This window comes from Furipterus horrens, unplaced genomic scaffold (assembly GCF_987537825.1).
Source record: "Furipterus horrens unplaced genomic scaffold, mFurHor1.1.pri manual_scaffold_15, whole genome shotgun sequence".
In the NCBI taxonomy this organism is placed as follows: domain Eukaryota; kingdom Metazoa; phylum Chordata; class Mammalia; order Chiroptera; family Furipteridae; genus Furipterus; species Furipterus horrens.
This window is the reverse complement of record NW_028327185.1, coordinates 12,731,290-12,749,605: the sequence shown is the minus strand read 5'-3', so window position 1 is coordinate 12,749,605 and position 18,316 is coordinate 12,731,290. Positions and strand designations below refer to the sequence as shown.

At 41.2% G+C, this 18,316-nt stretch overlaps 1 protein-coding gene across 1 annotated transcript in view; it reads right to left on the bottom strand.

The window, feature by feature from the left end:
* Positions 1 to 2,417: 2,417 nt before the first annotated feature.
* Positions 2,418 to 18,316, bottom strand: part of ADSS2 (adenylosuccinate synthase 2) — a 37,215-nt gene continuing 21,316 nt past the window's right edge. The window contains exons 5-13 of the mRNA XM_090263257.1: positions 16,677 to 16,743; positions 16,321 to 16,428; positions 15,189 to 15,270; positions 13,046 to 13,172; positions 11,620 to 11,774; positions 10,324 to 10,448; positions 8,958 to 9,055; positions 5,110 to 5,259; positions 2,418 to 3,514 (exon numbers count right to left, since the gene is read on the bottom strand). Of these exons, the coding sequence (XP_090119383.1) occupies positions 3,462 to 3,514; positions 5,110 to 5,259; positions 8,958 to 9,055; positions 10,324 to 10,448; positions 11,620 to 11,774; positions 13,046 to 13,172; positions 15,189 to 15,270; positions 16,321 to 16,428; positions 16,677 to 16,743 (965 nt within the window). The 3' untranslated portion in view covers positions 2,418 to 3,461. The remainder of the gene's footprint in view (positions 3,515 to 5,109; positions 5,260 to 8,957; positions 9,056 to 10,323; positions 10,449 to 11,619; positions 11,775 to 13,045; positions 13,173 to 15,188; positions 15,271 to 16,320; positions 16,429 to 16,676; positions 16,744 to 18,316) is intronic.

The following is an 18,316-nucleotide window of genomic DNA, read 5'->3' as shown; positions in this document are numbered from 1 at the left end:
CCGAAGTCAAGGCTCTCAAACCGAGCGACTGTGGCGTCGGAACACATCTGGCATCCTTGGGTGACTCTTTTCAACTAAAACAATGACAGCAGGATGACTTTTAATTTAGGTGTGCATCCAGATGGCTACCAGCCAAAAATAGTTACAGATGTTGCCAATTCTGTTCAGATTAAGTTGGCTGGCCTAGGGCAGGGAATTTTTTAAGACCCGGCTGTAAGAGGACTTGGTCCCTGTTCTTAGCCCCACTAACTGTCCTGGTGCTCACGCTGGCGAGCCATCTTACATTCAGTCCCACATATGTGGGACCAGCAGGAATATAACTGTCTGCTCGGTAACCGCATCACTGTTGAGAGAGAGACAGAAAAGAAGAACCTGGGGATGCAGCCAAGGAGGAAGACTCTGAAGGTGCTCTGGGTGCAGAATCCCAGATGCGACACAGGACTAGTGAGATGTGAGACTGGTGTAAAAAAATAAAATAAAATAAACAATTTATATGCTCAATGGGCCCTCTCCCATTGAACTATCTTGTCCTGTGAGCCCAAATTTTCCAATGTAAGAGGGCATCGTTTTGGTTTCAGCGGCTTTTCTGCGCTCCCATGACGCCTCCTTAAGCATACATGTTACATTCTGGCCTACACTCTTCTTTCACACGAAACAGGTTTGGGTCTTTGGCTCAGTCTGCCTCGTTTCTTGCCACACATCGGCCTCACCAGCCCCTCACTCACTTTGTTCAGTTGCTCCAATTTCCCCAATTTTTTTCAGCCTCTGGGTCTTTGCACAGTGTCTTTCTGACTACACAGCCTTTTGGTCTTTTTTTTTTTTTTAATTTTTATTTATTTTTGAGAGAGAAAGAAACATTGATTTGTTGTTCCACTTATTTGTGCCCTAACTAGGGATCGAACCCACAATCTTTGCCTATCAGGACAACGCTCTAACCAACTGAGCTACCTGGCCAGGGCTCCTTCTGGTCTCTTTCAATGTATTTCTACAAAAGACCTTCCCCAATTTAGGTTAGGTTCTCCTTCATAACAGCTGGTACTTTTCCACTGTAGCCAATCACAGCACTTAAAAATATGTTTAACAATGTGCCGTCTCCACTACAATAAATTTCAGGAGGACTGTGTACTGTCACCACATCTAGCAGAATCCAGCTTATAGTAGCCCCCCCTCCCCCTTACTCATGGTTTCTCCTTCTGCAGTTGCAGTTACCCATGGTCAGCTACGGTCTGAAAATATTAAATGGAAAATTCCAGAAAGAAACAATTCATAAGTTTCAACTTGCACGGCACAGTGAAACCTCACACCGCCCCACTCCACCCCGGAAACCAGCCCATGGTCCAGCGACTCCCTCAGTTCATCTCCTGACACAGGCTCTGGGTCATCCCACATCATCACGAGCAGGGGAGGTGGGGGCAGTACGGCACGGTATTTGGTGAGAGAGCCCACATTCACATAACTTTTGTTACTGTAGGTTGTTATAATCATTCTATTTTATTAGTTACTGTGGATCCCTTACTGTGCCTGATATAAATTAAACTTTATCATAGCTATGGAAGTACAGGAAAAACATGGTATATATAGGGTTTGGTCTGTCTGTGATTCAGGCACCCACAAGGGGTCTCAGAAGATAACCCCTCTCAATAAAGAGGGGACTCCCGTATATACTCGTTCAATAAAGATTTGTTATTTTAATAGTTACCTATTATTTTAAAGACTGAACTGTATCTGAAAAACATATCCTCTCTCTTAACCAATCTAGTCAGCAAACAGCTCATCAAGAGAAATGGGAGAGAATCACTCAAACTGGTCAAAAATGAGTAAATATCAAATAGGAGAGTTACACTTTTTTGGTAAAAAAAAAAAAAAAAAAAAAAGCACTGTTCACTCAAAGAATGGACTCTTTGTATCTGCTTCTGGATCAGCGCTAAAAATGTTTCAGTAAGGCACTGCTTGTAGCCAGATCAGCACGGTCCTTAACATGCTTACTCCTAACACAGCTTGCATCTCTGGGCGGCGAACCCCCCCAATTTAAAGTCCAAGTAGGAAGATAAAAGAGTAAAAAGAATAAAAGCCCACTCAATTTCCATTAGAATAAAAATTATTTCTTATATATTAAATATAAATTATTATTTTTATGTAAAGATCCTTACTGATCAGTAGTGGGTTTGTATGATCGTCTGTACTCTCCTTGTGTATTGGAGCCAATAATGCTGCTCTAATTTTCGATTTTTTTTCTTGAACTAAGTATTAATAAAAATGTACCTAGAGAACATAAAAGATGTTTGCGTGTTTTCCAAGGGTCTGTTTTTGATCTCCCCCTCCCTCGGATGACACTCAGCAGGGACAGAGTTCCTCCTTGTACATATCAGTATTACCATTCTTTCTCTTAGCAGAACAAAAACACAATACACAAAGTATCCTAGAAATATCTGGTTCTTTTTAATCAGCTATTGATGGCGTACTAAAATAAATTTAAGTGGCACCTAATTTAAACACTTAAAATAGTTCATTGAACGATAATCTATAACACAATAGGTTAAGCCTAATTGTTAAAATAACACTTTTTTTTCCCAAGAGAAATAAAGGCATGACCAACAATTTGAGTTCATTTGGACACTTACAGATTATTTTGTAGGCATACTGGCAGGCACAAGGCTGAAAAATCAATCCACTAGATTTAGAAATAATGGTAAGATAAAATAGGAAAGCTATGCATTTCAAAATTAAAGAAAAATATTCACCAAATATCACAACAGATCTTTTAATGACTACTTCTTAACATTAGGAGCATTGTGTCAGGGAATATCTTTTCTCTTCGAACACTTAATTAAACGGTCAATGTATTAAATAATTTATAGAGAGAAATAAGATTTGTGTTCTGTACAAATTAAAGGACCCATGAATATATCACCCCTACCCCCCGCCAAAGCTCAAATTTGCAATGGTCTCAGCAGAAAATAAACAGTTCACAATTTAAACAGAATTTATAGCATTACAAAAGTTTACAGAACTCCTCTTATCATTTTTCTAACAGCAAAGATTACAATGACAAAACTGAATGATCAGAATGTAAAAATATTTGTGCAAAACTGCATTACCATTTAATAGAGGTAAAACCTATGGACACACACTGACAATAATGAAAAACACTACACTGAAAGTAATTCTGTTTTAGATTTCAAACCACATGGATTATACTATCGCTAAACATGAAAGAAGATGTGGCACCATGAGCAGCAGGAGCAACAGATGATTTCGGCAACGGGGCCAGCCAGGAAGCTGACACTGGAATGCGCCGAAGCTTCTCTCCACACCAGCATCCACCTTAAGAGACTGGAAACAGCTGTAGGGCTTACAACTCACATCAACGTCTTCATTCGTGAAACTTGGAGAACATAAGGGACATATTTAAGAAAGTCCTTTCCCCCCTCAAGGAGTGTTTCTGGTGTCACTGGAAATCCTTAGAAGAGCTGAATCATAGACTCTCTGGACTTTCCTACACCAATCCATTTAACTGGGAGAGGGAGAGAAAAAGTATAAGAAAGTATTAATTCATTTATAATGTTCAATCTTTTAAATTGGCAGATCCGCCACTTTTCTCCTGGTCACCAATTAACTTTGCCATTTGTGCCTTTTGTTACCCTGTGTTTTACTCTGTTAGCGGACTGTGCCGATTTCTAAACCATTAGAATGTGCAGTTGAGATCCAGCACAGAGTAGTTTGCCTTACTGCTTCCTGTTTTAATTGCACGATATTTACAATTCCTCAATTCCTAATAATTAGGATTTTAAAAATTGGCCCAAGCCAGCAGAGACCTAAAGAACCTTTGATCAAGTTCCCAAACAACTAGAAAGGGGAGGCACCTTGGATGAATGGATGGTGCTAAGAGGACACTGGTGTCACTGCAACTTTTATATCTCATAAAACTAGAAACAAACAAAGGAACTAAATAGAACAAAGAGCAGAATAGCAGTCAATAGGGGGGAGGGGAGAGGGAGAGAAGGGGGATAAGTAAGGGAAGGGATTAATTAAAGAGCCTGTATAAAAGACTCATGGACATGGACAACGGGGAGGGATATGATTGCGGGAGAGGGGGTGGGTTGGGTGGGGGAGAGAAATTGGGGGAAAAGGGGACAACTGTAATTGAAAAACCAAAATAAAAAAATTAAAAAAAAACAAAAAACTAGAAACACCTGGAAGAGGAAACTATTTTAATTTGCACAGCCTTAGGAATTGCCCACTGTACCATCCTATGGATATCACATCTCTTAGCATTTGCGCCTCATGGGTAAATCTTATGGTGGTTCACGGACATCATTGTAAATTCACTGTTGTTTATATTTCAAAAAAATATTGACTAAGAGGAGTGAGTTTACTGAACTTGACATCAAGCTAGTAGGGGCAGCTAGCAATAGGGAAACCATGATTCACATTTGAGGTGAACCACAAATAAAAATGAAACACAACACAAAATCAGAGTAATAATAGATTATATGGAGAATACGCCTCCGCCCACTTCCCTTTCTGTCTCTCAAATCTCCATCAGTGCAAACAGAAGAGAAAACGCAGTGTTAAAAGAAAGACTTCACACAACTAGCCACAGCCATAACTTGGTATGCCTAATTCCCTGACCAGCTAACACTTGTTTTTTAATAAAGAAGTTTTATCCTTTTTTGTTACGTTTTTCCAAACCAGATTTCCTATTTTCTGAAACTATTATTTCCTATGGTCTATTCAGGAAACTCCCTCATAACTCTCAAGGGTGGTCTAACTCCTAATGAAAAAACGACAAACCATTTTTGGTGGTGACAAAGATACAAAAGGATCTGTTATTAAGAGGGAGAAAGAAATAAGAATCAATGTCATAGGGTAAAAAACATACTAACAGAGAGGTCAAAAATGATGGGAAGTAATCTATTGTCTTCAGGCATATGAAGGATTAAAAAAAGATGATTATATTTAAGGAATAAAATTATTTCATGTCTTCCTGGGCATCTATGCAAAATCATGAGCACTCTAAGAATAATAATCCCTAATCCTATTTCAAATGGTAGACAAGTCAAAAGTAGAAAAAGTTAAGATAATTGTTCACAAAGTGTTTCTGTTTACCTGGAATTTGAAGCTCATCTTCAATAAAGCGAACGTAATTTTGTGCATTAACAGGTAGTTCTTTAAATGTCCTTGCATTTGATATGTCTGTGTTCCATCCTGGAAGAGTCTTATATTGAACTTCGACTTTATTTAAGACCTCCTGGTTTGCTGGAAGTCAAAGAGAAAGTGTATTTGTTCACAGCGTCCACTGCCTATTGCCAAACAACTTTTTGATATGTCATAGGTTCACAATCTCTTATAAAAATCTTTGAAGCCAGATGCATTTTGGAACTTAGAAGTTATCAGAGTTTAGAAAGGTAAAACAGTGCATCTGGGGTACTATCTTATAATCAAACATATTTCTACAGCAACACAGGATTATTCCCTGTAAGCAGGTAGACTATTAGTTTCAACATGAGTTCAAGTCAGGTTTTGCTGTTAAGTGAGTTTCGGTGCCAAACTTAAAACTTTCAATTCTTAAGAGCTTTCTAGATTTCCACTCCCTGGCCCGTATAACGCCAGCTCTCTCTCAGAAAGGCCCGCACGCTTGTTCTCCCGAGAGGCCTCTTGCCTTTGGGACCGGGTACAGAGGCTTTCGCGGGGCTCTCCTTCATTACCTCCCCTAACCATTTTCTCTGTATCCCCCTAATAGAAACTGAAAACGTCCTGAAACCAGACCAGTTTCTCTGACTGGAGCTAATGGCGGATGCTGCACTATGCCCCGATCTCCCGCGCCAGGACCGAGACGACCTTCCCCAGCTGCGGGAGCTCTGCCTGCTGACGACGCTCAGTCTACAATGTCCCCAGGGACGCCCTGCACCGAAGGGAGCTGCCTGCCTGGAGCAGCCCGTGTCTGGTGGCTTGTCATTGTGAAGATGTCAAGGACCAGGCCACTTACCTTAATTTGGGACAACTCTGGAGGGTCACTCTAGCCCCAGAGCCCCCCATGGGACCAGCTGAGGGCTTTTTATGTAACTACTTTGCCGTCCGACTTCTCCTTCTGCCTACTGCTGCTGCTCTGCCCGCCTCCCCAGTGCTGGCGCTCAGGGCGCTTATGAACAAACCGCCTGCACGCACACGCCTCCACCAGTCTGTTTCCCAAGGGATGCGACGCGGTGCCAAGGGTGGTGTGAGGAAGAAGACTAACATGGGGTCTCAGGGCTGCGTCACTGCCAGCTGCTGGGCAGTGAGGCCCCCAGGGGTGGCAGGTGCAGCAGGGGTGGTCCCGGCACGTTGCAGCAGTGCAGCTGTTACAAATGTCATGGGAGGTGCCCTGGGATGCCATGCTGGTGCGAGGGCAGCGCTGGCAACATCTGAAGCATCGAGAAACAAGCGGAGGGAACAACGAATCAGCAGGCTCTAGCGGAACGCCGTTTGTGAGCTGGAGAACGGTAACGAAGGACCCCCTCAGTTTACGGCAAGTGTGGAAGTTGGAACCTTGTGGGCAGCGTCTTCTAGAGAGAATCCCATCTCCTACAGCAGAGGGCAGAGAAAGCTGAGGCTCGGGCTTGGGGCTTAGTCGCATGGACAGCAGCGTTCCAGAAGAAGCTGAAGTCTCAAACCTAGCAAATCCGCTGTGACAAGGCCAGAGCCCCGTTTGGGAGTAAGTGGGACCCTGAGGCTCTGGATGGGGCAGCTGAGCTGGTAACTGAAGAACCCTGCGTCCCTAGGGTTGCCAAGGGCCTGCAAACTGGCCGACTGCTTCCTGTTGAAGGCTAAGGCTTCCCCTTGTCTGAGGGTGATGAGGGGGCCTCTGCCTCGCAAGGCAGCCTGTGCCCCTCCCGGGACCTACCTTTACCTCCCCCCGCGACCAGCAAACCATATCCAAGGTCAAGTCACAACGTAACTTGGCCAAGCAAGCACTGGACCTGCTAAGGGAGGCAAAGGACAGCATTCCGAGAGCATCTGTAGGAATGAGTCAGCAACTACCACCGGGAGCCAAGGAGCACGTAAAACTGGAGCCTGAGGGTGGACTGCGAGGTGCGGTGGGCAGTGGAACGGAGAGGCCAATGAGCGCGCGCTGCTATGGGAGTGCGCTCCCATGACTCATGGTGGAAACATGATGAAAACATACTGCTAGGCATGTCCCTGGAAGCAGAGACAAGGTGATGAACCACACTAAGTAGATATGTCAGAACTGCCCGTAGTAGATGAGAGAAGGAATCAAGAAGCTCAGTGGGGCTTCTATTTCCAGCCATGATGGAGTACGTGGTGTCAGCCTAACTCACAGCATAAACTGTACAAATGGACAAAATACGTGACGACTCTCGCCAGGCAATGGACAACAGGCAGCACAAACTGCAACTTCTGAGAAAAGCAAATGCACAAAGCGGTGTTGAAGCTACCCAACTCTCTGCCTAGGGACAATCTCCTGACCACCGGAAGTCAAGACATGAAGTGATACTGGAGCCAGCAGAGAAGTGGTCCCACTGACCTGAGCAGACAGATGACAGATTTCAGAGAAGCTGAAGCAGTGAGAATCAAGGTCAAGGGTCAGACAGGAGGGAGCTACACAGGGAAGGGCCCTATGCCTCCACCCCAGAGGCCATGTCAGAGTCCCATGGCTAACTTTCAACTGTGTGCACAAAGAATGGGACCATCAGAGGGTTACAAGGTAGCAATTGTCACACAGCTGAGTAGGACAAAGATTCTAGAGGTGCTCGTAGAAGGGGGGGGACAAGGTGCATTGAAGCTCCAGCAATGCCAGCCTGGAGATCTCTTTACACTTCTTGACTCTCCAGACATCCACCTGGGCCACCAGAAAGGTGCTCACTCAAAGTAAAAACCACACTCCAGAGTAAAACGTACTATAGACACCCTTAATGGAGCCTAAAACCAAGATCCCTGCCAAGATCCAGAGGAGACAGAATTTGGAGACTGGGTCACACTGGGTTAGAGAGGTTTAGAAAACACCTCGGACTCTTCCCAGGCTAACAAAGCATAAGACCAAGGCATAAAAGTTCAGTTTGGTCAGCCAGTCATGTCATTGTCCCCTAAAACAAGAACCAATATTCTCTGGAGGAAGGTAACAGAATCTGAGTCTCTACAACATATTATCCACAATGCCCAACATTCAAACAAAGTCATTAAACACAGAAACAGTGGTTGAGAATCAAGGAAAAGCGGAGCCAAGAGAAACCAAACTGGAGCTGGCCCAGAGGTCGGACTAACAGACAATGACCTTACACATTTCTAAGAACCTGAAGCTATCTTCAAGTCCACGGACGGGTCCTCATTAGCAAGTCACAGAACCTACCAGCCTACCAAGCTTCACTCTGCTAGCTCACGTGGTATTATCACCAGCCTTACAGGATGGCTAAACAAACCCACAGCTCCTATTTCCGGAAGCTGGAAACATTCACAGAACTTCCTGAGTCACCGAAGAAAGCATAACTGAAGGTGTGTCTGAGAAAACACACTTCCTCAAGTAGGAAGTCGCCCTACATCCGTCCACTTCAGATACAGAATAGAGGTTAGAGAAAATCACTTAACGTGGCTTGAAGGGCAGGGTGGTTAAGGTATCAAGAGCTGGCTCATCCTAGCAAGCAGAGCTGTTTTCTCCTACCCCACACTTCTCAGGGGAGGGGGTGCCTACCTAGGCTAAGGGGGATTCAGGGGCAGCATGGTGGGCTCGGAGAAACCATGTTTCTCCATTTCTATTTTTAAGCTCCACGCTGCGACCCAGCACCCAAGGTACAGCAGCTACGAAGCAAAAGCCAATAATAACCGAGTGTACCCCACTATTCACAACGGCGTATCGACCATGGGGCTACATATCACAAATTATACAGACGAGCTGTATGAAATTGTTCTAATGTGTTCACCTAATGATATTCTTTATACATATCCCCCCCCCCAAAAAATACCTGGGAAATGAGGTATAATTTCACCATCTAACTTGTAAGCAACTCCAACTTTGATTTCCGTAAACATGTCCAAAATATCCAATTTGGTAAGTGCCAACCTAGTTTTGAAAGGAAAAAAAAAAAGACAATGTTAAGACAGCAAACTCTTAAAGGCCCTAACATCTAACTTGATGAGGGAATAAAGGGAAATTTATACAAAGCTAGAAGTTCCAAAGCAATTCTGAGAACTGCTTAGTTTTGTTTTAAAGCATCCCACACAGAAAACACAATAGGACAACATACTAATGAATTTTCCTCATAATGAAAAAATGATTTGATTCTACAGTGAGTTACTTTTCTACTAGTGATAACAGATTTTCAGTGACGGATCCACATCCTCCGGCTTAGCTTTCTTATGATCAACACGTATCTGTGGGACGGCTGCCTGGCATAAAGGACACATCCTGTGACCGTGGGACAAGCAGAACTCACTGTTCCGCGGGGGTGACCCCAAGATATGTGCATATTTACACACTGCTGTCAACCCTCATTTCTTCACTCCGGTTACAGTCACCTCCACCCTTCTGGTCAGAAACTGTCACAGGAGAGTGAAGAAAACACACCAAGGACCTCTTCATGATACATCAAAACCTCCCAATAAATTGACTGGAAAACAGAGCTTTAAGGGAAAGGTCTTTGGAAATTAGATACAACACTAGTTTGGGATTCTTGCCGACAAATTTTTTTAATCCTTTATTCTGTTATTTGCTAGAAGTGAAGGCTAAAGAATACAGGCACAAATACATTCATTTACACGTGTGTGTGTGTGTGTGTGTGTGTGTGTGAACAGCTCACTAAGCATTTTCACTATACTGCTCACCTAATTTTCAAAATGCTCTATGACGTAGGCAATACTAGTACCTAGAGGATGATTCTTTTTAAAAAGGCACAGAAAGATTACCTCGCCCAAAGTCACACAGCCTAATGCATAGATCTGGGATTTAAACCCAGAGGTCAGAGCAGTCCAGCCCAGGCTCTAAATCACTGTACATGGCCCCTGCTCTGTATGTATCCTGTACCCTCACTCGCTCTCTCTCCTCGCCTACCTACCATCTCACTTCCCTCTGTACCTATACGCATGTAAGAGCATCATGATTCTCTCCTTCCAACCTTTCATGTCTAGGAACACAACCTGGGGTCCCTTCTCCTTGTGTCCTTCCTCCTAGATCTTGGTTCACTTCAACCTTGAACTAACATTTCATTCCAAGGTTAAAGAGAGAAATTTTCCTACTGGGGCACTATCTCAAGTTTGCATTTCACAAAATCTAACCTGTGGTCATGAGCTGTCCTATGATTTCCTGAAATAAACGTTTCTAAGAATACTCACGCAGTAAATCCGTTAATCATGTGAGCGTATTTAAGCAAAACGAGGTCCAACCAGCCACACCTTCTTTTCCTTCCAGTGGTTACACCAAACTCTCCACCCCTTGTTTGCAATAATTCTCCAATTTCCTGGGGGACAGAAAACAGAACTTCAGAATTAGAATACCAATGCTGTCAATCTAATAGAATTATATCTAAGATCATATAACATAAGTCAGAGTCCCTTTGAGATAAATATCCTTCAGGAAATAACTAAGTTGAAGACAGAATTCCACAGAGATGATGGACTTTATGTGAGGGAGGCATTACTTGGAATAGATCCACTTTTAAGTTTCATTTTTTACCATATTTTAAAACCAAGGCTTTTTATGATGTCATATAGATCACTTCCTAAAATCTAGATTAATATATAAAAAATATAAATGCTGCCTATTAAAAATTAAGTTGATAGTATTTATTAAAACAGACAACTTGAGCAAAATGCTCAAAGAACAACTGTAGTTTGATAATTTTCCTAAAAACCACCCAGCAAACTTGCTTCTAATAACTACTTATTAATATCACATATCCTTTTGAAAAGAATGAAGGTTGAAAAGAACGTTCAAAGATCTAAGCCACAGTCACTTCCTACACCCTAATCTTCCCTCTCTCTGAGCTACGTATTCCATAATTTACACCTTTCTGATTAAAGTCATCATTTCCTCAGCTCTTATATTTTGACATCATTACAATTACATACTTTTTAAAAACTCACTCTGCCATGCTCGGTTTGCAGCCCTATTTGTGTGGCCTGGGGCAAGTTACTTCAGTTCTCTGTGCCTCAGTTTCCTCCCACGTACCCCGGGGACAGTGATCCCGCCCAGCGCCGAGCTGCTGTGAGGCCCCACAGAGCCTCCAGGCACACAGCACTCACACAGCACCTGGCCCTGTCACCTGTAAGTGTCGGCTATGATTGCACAACGTCCGGGGGACACTTTCCTCACCCTACTCTCCCAGTAAGCTCCTGGTGAAAGGCAGCTGTCATTTTTAACAACTCCTCCCTCCACTAGCTCAATCCCCTTCATAAACCCACGTTCCCTTAGCCGGGCATGACCATGACCTCTAAGTGCCCTCTGATCCCTTCTCTTCTGCTGCCAATCTGCTGCCACTAACGATAAAGGTGTGCACACACATTTTTAAATGTTGCTCTGATCAGCCTCGCAAATTAAGAGACAAGCACAGAAGACAATTCATTAAGGGAAAAAGGCATGAACTTTTGTTTTTAAACCTTTGAATTAGAGCTGCTGAGAAAGAGGCTTACGTTGTCTTGCTCTGTAGGAAAGGCGCCGATACCGACTCGGGTTGTGTAAGCCTTCACAACACCATACACCTCCCCGACATTCTGGGGGGGCATGCCCAAGCCGGTACAGACGCCGCCGACTGTGCAGTTTGAGGAGGTTACAAAAGGATAAGTTCCTGAAACACAGGAACAAACAGTAAATACACACACACAGGTATTTATTATTTCAAAACAGGATTACTATGAACATTCCGCACTTGAATATCGTCTAGGTATTTGGCAGACTTGAATCTATCTGTAACCAGCCTCCTGAAGCCTCAAGGTTCTGTTCTTGATTCCTTCTGAATATAATGAGATAAAGACACAGGTGGTCAGGGCTGCGCCTGCAGTGCTGGCGTGGGAGGGGTCCCGGAGTGGGTGCCCAGTTACTCAGCTCTCTATGATGGGCACTCACCAAATGGACTGCTGAACAATCTAATGCCCAAACCCTGCTGTTATTCTACCTGTGTGGACTTGAAATCTATGCACTTTAAATTTGTTTGAAACAAATCTGTTTTACTTCCTTGATACAAATAAGGTACAGCAGCACCTGCAGTGACAACAGTACGCTAAAAATTTTGTTGTATTTTAGTGTTTTCCTGCCTCTTCATGTCTATTCAGGGAATAACTCCAGAAATGACAAGGGTAAGCTAAGATCCTCTTCATACTTAAAATTATTCACTAATTAGATACTCAGCTTTCTTTCTAGATTGCAGAGGCACCTTATGATATCAAAGCTACAGACCTACTACACAGAAGTACGTTTTCTTCAATTGGTTTACTCGGAGTTAAAGCCAGTGAAATGTCAGTAAGAGCTGAGGACAATCAGACTTATCCTGAGCAATCACGTCTCGATGGAATGGCCAACAAACTAATGGGGCACAAGTTTGAAGACACTACGTGTTAACATTTTCAGATGTAGGAAATGCTCTAAACACACTCAGAATTTCTTGCCCAAGGATTTAATTAAAACGACTTCCACAGATCTTAGAATACACGTGTTTAATAATAATGTATATATTTTTAAAGAGCCTGAATCAAAGACGAAGCCCCTTCTGCAGCATGCATCCAGCATGCATCTGACCGTCTTATAGTCCTAAGGAAATGAGCTCTGGAACTGAACCACGAACCACACAATCAAAATCACAGTTTCTAGTATTTCAAACCCACTGACCCAAATATTCATTTGACTTTTCTAATGAACAACAAACTTAACGTATGTGTTGTGTTTTCCACAATATTCCTTTACAAAAAAAAGGTTAGTGTAAGATGACAAACTTCCACCATTCCTGAATATGTATACAAGCTAAAAGCCTTCTTTTAAAGTCCCCTAATGCCAACATTAACGACTTATATCTTACGTACTTCGGGGCTCAGTCAGGCTCCCAATAAGTCACACCTCACTTACCAAAATCAATGTCTAGGAGGGCTGCATTTGCACCTTCTACCAAGATTTTCTTTGGCGGTCCATGCAGGGCCTCGTATAGGAAATAGACTCCGTCTCTCACCATTGGTTTAACCCTTTCCATGTAACCCTGTGCACAAAGACAGACCAGTTGCCATGTGTACAACTAAGTGTACAACATAACCTGGATGGTAAAAAGGACCTGACTCAATGGCAGTGGAAACTGACAAACACGAGGAGAAAGGGGCCGGTGGGGGTTCCCCACCACTGCAACACTGCGGTTACCTGGTGGACAATCATACTGATTCTCCAAAACCAGAGAAGAGACACTAGCTCACGAAAAGCAGATACGATGACTTCAAAGGTTCTATATTAACCTCCCTCCCAAGGTGACAGCCTTTCACAGAGCCAAGTACTCATACCTCACAAACCAGCTTTCAAGGAAATTTAAATTAAGTATATTACATTACAATTTTATATTTTGTGAAGTATTTAAAAAGCCACATTTAGAATCCAAATAACCATGAGTTTTAAAACTTGCATCTCAAAATGTGAGTCTCAAAATGCGATGAGGGCCACAAGTGCCGCTGCGAAACATGCAAATGTATATCAATAATTGATTACTAATATTCTCCTTCCATTATATTCCATCAAGAGTAAAATATCTCAGCGGTATTACTAGTAGACAATATCCAGTACTATTTACACATGAGCATTATAAAACTTTCTGAAAACATATTTAAATTAATGATACTGCTTAATTTTAGAATTCAATTAAAAATGTAGTATAAACAAGAGTTGCCCCAATGTCTATAGTATAAGTGCAATAAAACCTAGTTTCAACTATGTTTAAATATTTAGCCAAACCATAGGGAATTCCAAGTTCCACTCAAAAATTCACCAAAACGTGTTCTACCCTTTGAAAAAAACATGGTCCCGTTTTATAGGGCTGTAGTCTCCACTCTCATGCTTAATCCTGTTTTAGTCCTTTTTTTATGCCTAAAATGACCAACCCACTACCACATCCCTCATTCCTGAATGACTTGGTGCACCTATTAAGAATTTTCTTACCCAATTCTGTTCATTATTATTCAACTACTTTATATTCACATGAAACATGTACAAAATAGAACAGAAAAAGCCATGTCTGTACTTCAGTACATAAATATTTTCAAGTTGCTAATTATAAATTTAAAACAATTATTGGCATGACAAAATGAAAAGAAAATGACCATCTATTCTAAGCAACAATCAGTACACTGAAATCCAGTTTAGATTGTTCCTTGGAGGGTATTTTTTTTTTTTTAGGAATTTAGTAAGTAGACAGACCTAAGGTCTGCAACTATTTTAGAATGGCATATGGGGTTTGTAAACTTCTACAGTTCTGGAATTGACATTTACACTTTTTTTAAAGAAGAGAAAGAGTAACAATCAAATACACAGGAAGCAGCCTGAAATTCACCAAATATTGTGGAGGGCTGTATAGGAAGCCTGACTGATAACTAACTCAGGTACCACTGACACCTAATAGTTGCCAACTCGGGCCTAACCTTTGACCCATTACCTTATTTGTGTCTTAAGAGACTGACCCAATGGGGTGTCACTCCTAACAGGGATGGTCAGCTTTCAGAATTCTCTCGCTTGTCCCCTTGTTGATTATCCTCCACATTGCTGATTTTTATATACAAAAACTGCTCAAGATTATTCCACAGTTTTTTCATTATCTCCAGGATAAAAGCAAAACTCCCTTTTAAGTCCTTGGCTATCAGACACATAAGACCTATGGTTTGGTCCCTATGTGTGTAACTTTTATTTTCAGATACTTTATTCCTGTTCCCTGCTCCCCACTCAATACTCTGCTTAAGCCATGTCATGGGAAGTTACTCAAACATACGATGTTCTTTCAGGCCTATATGCTTTTAAGGTTAAAAAGGGCAAACACTTCGCTTTACCAGTTCTTATCTATAATATCTGTGTGGCACTTATTAAGACTATAAACTATTTTATGTATTACTACTAAATCGCCATATATTCTTCATTCTTATATTTTCAGTTCCTAACACAAAGCTTGAGTGAATAAAAGATCTAGATGCCAAGTTGGGAAACAAGTTTTTAAAAGGACATTTAAAAGGTCAGAAAACATTACCTTGAGTTTTTGTAATTCACCTTCAATGTCTATTTCCAAAGTAGGGTATATAGATTTGTAGTGGTTTGCCAGAACTTTGAACCTGAGAAATACAGAGAAATCAAGACATTAGCTCTGAGAAATATGGATAAATCAAGGCATTAGCTGTCTTGAAAATATTCTGAATAATATAATTTGATTAAAATGGTTTTTGTAGTAAAGTGCTCTAACAAACTAACGCCCAAACTGAAGTTACAGTCTGAAAAATAAAATCTAATAAAGGAGATCAGTCATATGAATAAATGTTACACTCTAAGTATTTTTTTCAAGTTTAAGAATATCAACAATATAATTAAGGTTATGTGTGTGTAGGCAGAAAGTAACTGAAATGCATAACCACAAGACTTATACCCAAATTAATTATATTATACTATGTATAAAACAAAAGGCATGGTCTACACAACGCTTTTATAAGAGATCTAGGTAGACATTAGCGGTCGGTCTCTAATATTCCCAGTGGAGGTGCTCTGACAGCGCTAATCACTGACCTAAAAAGGACAGAACACATGATACCTCTGATGCCACCTGTTATTAAACACAACCAACTAACTCCCCATCACTGAGTCACCATCTAGCTTTCTGGTGATTATCGGGCTCCCCTGGAAGATTTTTTCTACAGAGTCAGTGTCAATGTGTTATTTCTATTTTTCAAGGTGAGCTTGGTACACAATGGTTCACTAGGACCTGAGAAGCTACTTACTTCTAGATGAAAGGACATATCATGTCAAACCTGAAAATCTGAAGGTCAAGACTCTCAGACGTGGTGACCGCACCAACCCCACCAAAGCAATGCCACCCCCCGGAAACTTCTCTGTTACTCAGCAAACCACTCCAGACTCCAGTCCTCAAACATAATTTTGGTTTTGTCTCCTTGGGGGTGCTGCTATGATATTATCATTTTATTTCTCATAAAGTTAATCTGAAATTAAGAACCAATTAAAATAATAAAAGTAACTTTAATGTTTTATATAAAACAAAAACACCAACCACTATTCAACTAGAACACTGATTTTCCCAGTCTGCAATCTGAGTTTTAAAAATTCTAAAATTCCATTTACTCTTTCCATTTTTGAAAAGCAAGCCACTTACTTACCTCTCAGAGAAGCCAGCAAAATCAGAAACAAGATCGCACATCCTGAGTCCACTCCGAGCAGCTTTGGAGGAATAAACTGGGCCAATGCCCTTTTTGGTGGTACCCAAGCTTAAAGACAAATCAAAACAAGCTTTAATTAGACAAGAAAGATGTAATTCTTGTGGCCAGATTGACTATTTTGTCTTTATACTATTTCCTGTAAGTCTCTTTTCACAATCCTATCGATTTTCTTTGAAATCTAAACTAGTTAGTTTAATACTATTTTTCTTTAACCTCCAGCCTAGAATTTAGGCATAAGAGTCTAGACATGCTTCAACTGCACCAAAAACAAAAAACAAAGGGGAAAAAAACCATACTTCTTTCCTGCTTGTTCTTGTCTCTGCTGTTCCTGGATACCATCAGCTGCTTGATGAAAATCAAAGACTGTGGGGAAACAAAGTCACAGTATTTGTTCAAAGATAATACAGGAGAGAAAAAATATTGTCTTTTAAATTACCAAAGGTATAAATTCCTTCAGTCTAACTTCATATGACCAATTAGATACATTTTAAGAGGCGATAATAATGGTGGGAGTAAAGGTTACAATGCCAACTCGTATATTAATATAAAAATATGCCAGATCGTTCATTCCTACTTATTGCAATCTATACTATTTTAAAAATAAGTCATTACGCCCTGCCGGTGTGGCTCAATTGGCTGGAGCATTGTCCTGTACATGGAAAGGTTGTAGGTTTGATTCCTGGTCAAGGTACATGCCTAGGTTATCGGTTCGACTCCCCAGTTGGGGCACATGTGGGAGACGACCAATCGATGTCCCCCGCCCTCACATCAATAAATACAAAAAATGAGTCATTAAGAGGGTAATTTTAATTCTTCCAGTCCATGAGCACAGAATAACTTTCCATTGATTTGTGTCTTCTTTAATTTCTTTCACCAACATCTTAGAACTGTGTAAGTTTTTCACATCCTTGGTTACAGAGTAGCTTTTCAGGGCACTAGGAAGGCTCTGTATAATAAGGTAGATGTTGATTCAAGGTGTAAAATATGTGTATATTTTTGTGCACCTTGCTACACTATGTGATATGTTAAAATGTTCACTCATTTCTTATACATGGATTCTAGACCTCCGCCAATAAACAGCCATCATATATTATAAGGATAGTTTACTGCCATGTTCCTATTTTGGCACACAGCCAATAGCCTTTCTTACCTATTTTTTAGGGACCAGAATGTCTCTTAAGAGCTGTTTCATCAAACTCGAACTTTGAAAACGCGCTAATGACAAGATTGAGATCTTAGAGTAAGCCATCTTTTTTGAATAAAAGAGTATTTACATTTCAATATTTGTTTTATTTTCTATGTTCAAAGAAGTTATACAGGCAACTAGCAGACCACAAATAAGTGGCTGATGGAAAGCAGATGAGCTACATTTTTCAGAAAGTAATTCAGCACCTTGCCGGAGAGCTAAGGTTTTCTTAGGTTTTTACAGGCCCCAGAAGCTATTAGTGCAACCAGAGTAATTACTTTCATAAAGCCTCTCTGCGGCATGAAGCCTTAATATCTCCACGATTACCGTTTCTGAAAGCACAGTCTTTGAAGTTGTTTTAAATATCCTTCCATTTCCTACGGCCTAGATATTAAAAACAAAATTACACCACTGTGGGGATTTGGTCTAATTTTTAAAATTAAAGGTAGTTGTTCACTTGCAATAGTTAAGTCTGGTCAACACCACCTTAGTATTTATTTTTTATTATTATAGCTAAGCTTTATTAACACTACTCCTGCTGTGCAGTAGGATGCTGTCCAGTGTGAGCCTAGTGCCCGCAATCCACTTGGCTTGCTTCTTGCACCTCCACAGTTCTTTTTTTCCAATATTGTGCCCATGTAACCTGAGATCTACCCTCTTATCAGATTTTTAGGTCACAATATAGTAGTTATCTAGAGCCTCCAGGTTGTACACAAAGCTCAAGAGCTCAGTTATCTTTCATCTCCCTCA